The sequence below is a fragment of the Penaeus japonicus genome, unplaced genomic scaffold, assembly GCF_977035675.1.
Source record: "Penaeus japonicus unplaced genomic scaffold, GWHDUDI00000001_assembly GWHDUDI00000029, whole genome shotgun sequence".
Lineage (NCBI taxonomy): Eukaryota > Metazoa > Arthropoda > Malacostraca > Decapoda > Penaeidae > Penaeus > Penaeus japonicus.
The window spans coordinates 29,959,071-29,963,182 of record NW_028234431.1 but is presented as its reverse complement, the minus strand read 5'-3'; the positions used below and the strand labels follow the sequence as shown (position 1 = coordinate 29,963,182).

The 4,112-nt window shown below is 35.6% G+C and overlaps 1 protein-coding gene across 1 annotated transcript in view; it reads right to left on the bottom strand.

The window, feature by feature from the left end:
• The window catches only part of LOC147468441 (uncharacterized), a 12,240-nt gene extending 8,852 nt beyond the window's left edge, over positions 1 to 3,388 (bottom strand). The window contains exons 1-4 of the mRNA XM_086554412.1: positions 3,244 to 3,388; positions 1,393 to 1,525; positions 589 to 728; positions 7 to 175 (exon numbers count right to left, since the gene is read on the bottom strand). Coding sequence (XP_086410538.1) covers positions 7 to 175; positions 589 to 728; positions 1,393 to 1,519 — 436 coding nt within the window. The 5' untranslated portion in view covers positions 1,520 to 1,525; positions 3,244 to 3,388. The remainder of the gene's footprint in view (positions 1 to 6; positions 176 to 588; positions 729 to 1,392; positions 1,526 to 3,243) is intronic.
• Between the last annotated feature and the right edge of the window lie 724 nt (positions 3,389 to 4,112).

Here is a 4,112-nt window from a genome sequence, read left to right as displayed (position 1 = left end):
GATGACTTCTGGGCGTGGATGACTTTCCCGGACGGTGGTGTGACTTCCGGCTGGGGGTCGTGGGGGGAGCTGTTGGAGTGGTGGCCGTTGACGTGGGGGAGATGGGTGGTGGTGGAGGCTTAGTGGCGGGGGTTAAGGGGCGGGTGGCACCGGGTGTAGGGTTTCTACAGCATACCTTACGAGGGGAGAAAATAGATGTTGGTGATTGGTGATTTGGGTCTTGGGCGTGGGTGGGGGCGTGGGGATTACACGTGTTTGGTTTGTTGTTGTTGTTGTTGTTTGTGTGTTTGTGTGTGTGTGTGTGTGTGTTAGTGCGTGTGTGTTAGTGTGTGTGTGTGTGTGTGTATGTGTGTGTTTGTGCTTGTGTGTGTGTGTGTGTGTGTGTGTGTGCGTTAGGGTTGGTGAGTGTGTGTGCGCGTACGCGCGTGCATTAATGTGTGTGTGCGTGCGTGCATTAATGTGAATGTATTCGTGTATATATGTCAGTCTCCCTGTCCTGTCTACATCAACCCACGCGTCTGTACGTATATAAACATGCAAACGTGGCGTAAACAGTCTTCCGTGTGCGTCCTAGCTCAGTGCCTTCACCTTGGGTACTCTCCCTGCAAAGCCGCATGTTGATTGCTGCAATTCCCGGATTCCAGACGGCGTCGGATTCTCCAAGACGGCGAGAAGATCAGGGCAGGAAGTCAGGATGGTGCATATTGACCCCGGCAGACATCGACTGGCTGGAAAGGAACGCCACGGGTGATTCTTCTGTGTTATCTGGCTGAAGGATTGTCATGTCTACGTGTGTGTTTATTTGTTTATTTGTTTATCTTTTGATCTATTTATTTGTTCTTTTATCTATTCGGATATATATGTATGTATATATATATATATATATATATATATATATATATATATATATATATATATATATATATATATATATATATTCATATACTTATCTATACATTTGTTTACTATTTACTTGAATGTGTGTATGTATGTATGTATGTATGTATGTATGTATGTATGTATGAATGTATGTATGTATGTATGTTTGCTTGTATGTATGTATGCATGAATGCACGTGAATAACTTATATATGTGTGTTTATATAAATCTATATCTATCTATCTATCTAATATATATATATACATATATACATATATACACACATAAGAAATGATACATAAATAAATCGTAAAAAAAATCCCCTCCACTGGCCATCCAAGACCCAAACCACACACAGAAAAAAAAGAAAAGAAAAACGATTCAAAGAAAGTACCACACCCGCACCGTCCGTCCTCGCCTCCCTCGGTGTCACGGCCAAACAGACTCTGCATGACCTGAGCACCTACGAGAAATCAACAACTTGTTTTGGGTGTTCCTTTCGACATCACTAACCTTGTCTCGAGGTCCTGACAGCAGAGGCAGAGGCAGCGACGGCAGAAGCGTCTAGGCGGAGGACAAACAGGAGCCAGAGTAGAAGTATAAGGAACCCCTTTGGAAAGAATCGGATGCTGTTTACCATATCCTTCTGTGGAATCGGAAACGTTTATGGGGGTTTAAGTATTTGTTTTTGAATTGTTTTTGAATAGGTGATCGATCGGGATGAATGAATGAAGTAATGAATGAGATAAGTGGATGTTTGTTAGTTTTGGAGGTTCGTTGTATCTCGCTCGTTGCATCTCGGGTTGCTCGTTGCTACACGTGTTGTTCACGAGTTGAATGTAGTTCATCCTGGTGACTATGCATGCAATGACCCCCCTCCCCGCCCTCCGATCTTCAAGTTGCAAGCACTGGCACATTTAGAGATGTTGCATCATGTTGCGCTTGCTCATGTTGACGGGTTTCTTTTTTTTTAATGATGTTGGTGATGATGATGTAAATCATGAGATTAATAGTACTAGTGATGATGATGATGATGATGATGATGATGATGATGATGATGATGATGATGATGATGATGATAATAATAATAATAATGATAACAATAATGATAATAATAATAATAATAATGATAATGATAATTATAATAATAACAATAACAATAATAACTATAATAATAATGATAATGGACAAACTAATGATGATAATGATAATATGTAATAATGATGGTGATAATATCAACAACAGTAATAATAATGACGATAAAACGATACTAGTACCAATAATAATGAAAGATAAAAATCCACATCAACTATAAGAATTTGCAGAATATAAACTACCTGAATAATGTTGAATCCTTTTATCTAAGAAAACATTTATTTCATAAAGACTAATATTCATCATACCGTAAATTATGAAAGGAAATATGAAATGCGCTAATTTACTTCTGTAAAAGATTATGAAAGAAACACAAAGCTCAAAAACTAATTGAAAACAAGAATCAACTACAAAGTAATTTAAAAGTAAAATATATATATATATATATATATATATATATATATATACATATATATATATATATATGAATAAATAACCTCATAAATACGCATAAATAGATAAAAAAAAAAAACATGATAAAGAAATCGGAAACACAAACACACGAATCGAACGCACCTCAACCTGTCTTAAAAAGATTCACATAATAAAAAGAAAAGAAAAAAACAAAATAAAGAAATCGGAAACACAAACACACGAATCGAACGTACCTCAACCTATCTTAAAAAGATTCAGATAATAAAATGAAAAGAAAAAAAAAAAAAGAAATCGGAAACACAAACATGTCTTAAATAGATTCACATAAAAAAAGGAAAAGAAAAGAGAAGAAAAAACATGATAAAGAACTCGGAAATACAAACACACGAATCGAACGTACCTCAACATGTCTTAAAAGAAAAGAAAAAAAAAAACATGATAAAGAAATCGGAAACACAAAATAAAAGAAAGAAAGAAAAAAAACATGATAAAGAAATCGGAAACACAAAATAAAAGAAAAGAAAAAACATGATAAAGAAATCGGAAACACAAACACACGAATCGAACGCACCTCAACCTGTCTTAAATAGATTCACATAATAAAAAGAAAAGAAAAAAAAATGGAATAAAGAAATCCGAAACACAAACACACGAATCGAACGTACCTCAACATGTCTGAAAGAGATTCACATAATAAAAAGAAAAGAAAAGAAAAAGAAAACATGATAAAGAAATCGGAAACACAAACATGTATGAAAGAAAACCCCATAACAAAAAAAAAAGAAAAAAACAAGATAAAGAAATCGGAAACACAAACACACGAATCGAACTTACCTCAACCTGTCTTCAAGAGATTCACTTCCTGTGTCTTCGAAGCCTTCGAATCGATTACGAGCGCAGAGGTTTGGAACTTCACGTACTTCTGACGGCTGTCTATCAACTGATTAGCTGTCTGAGGGGGAGTGTTGTTATATAAGCAGCGCCGCGGGGCTCGAGGGCGCCAGATAATTACTCCTTTGAGAGCACCGATGTGTCGAAATAACCGCGGTCTTTTTTCACTTGAGGATTTCCGGTGGCCGGTACGGGGAACTAACCTTTCTTTTGCCTTCCCGTTTGGCGCGCATTAGCCTCTTTCAGGTTAAATATGTGCGTGTATATATGTGCATATATATTTTTATGTATATACATATATATATTTATTTACTTATTTCTTTATTTATGAATTATTGTAGTGTTTTATTTATTTTTGTTTCATTTCTTTAAATCTTAAATCGATTTTCTTTTTTCTTTAGTTTGGTGACATTCTTTCCTTTGATATCTTTTCTTTTTTTCTGACAATGATTTATTCTTCACCGATCTACTAATTTTAGCACTTATATTCTTTATTTCTTATTCTATTGATCTACTTTCTTGTTTCTCCCTTTCTCTTGCTCTCGCCTTTCTCTCTCATTCTTTGCATTTCAATTACATTTCAATTTCCCGTTTTTCCTTTCTAGTTTGAGGGGATCAAATATATATTACCTAAAATAAATATATATATATATATATATACAAAAAACAACAACTAACAAAAGATAAAAATACAAAACAAACCCATTAAAAAAACGCATTAAGCCTTTTTTCCCGAATTTTCTTTGTCTCCCCTTCACTCTCTCCCGCCATTACGTCACGATGAAGCAAAAGTTCTCGATCCCGCCCGTGGC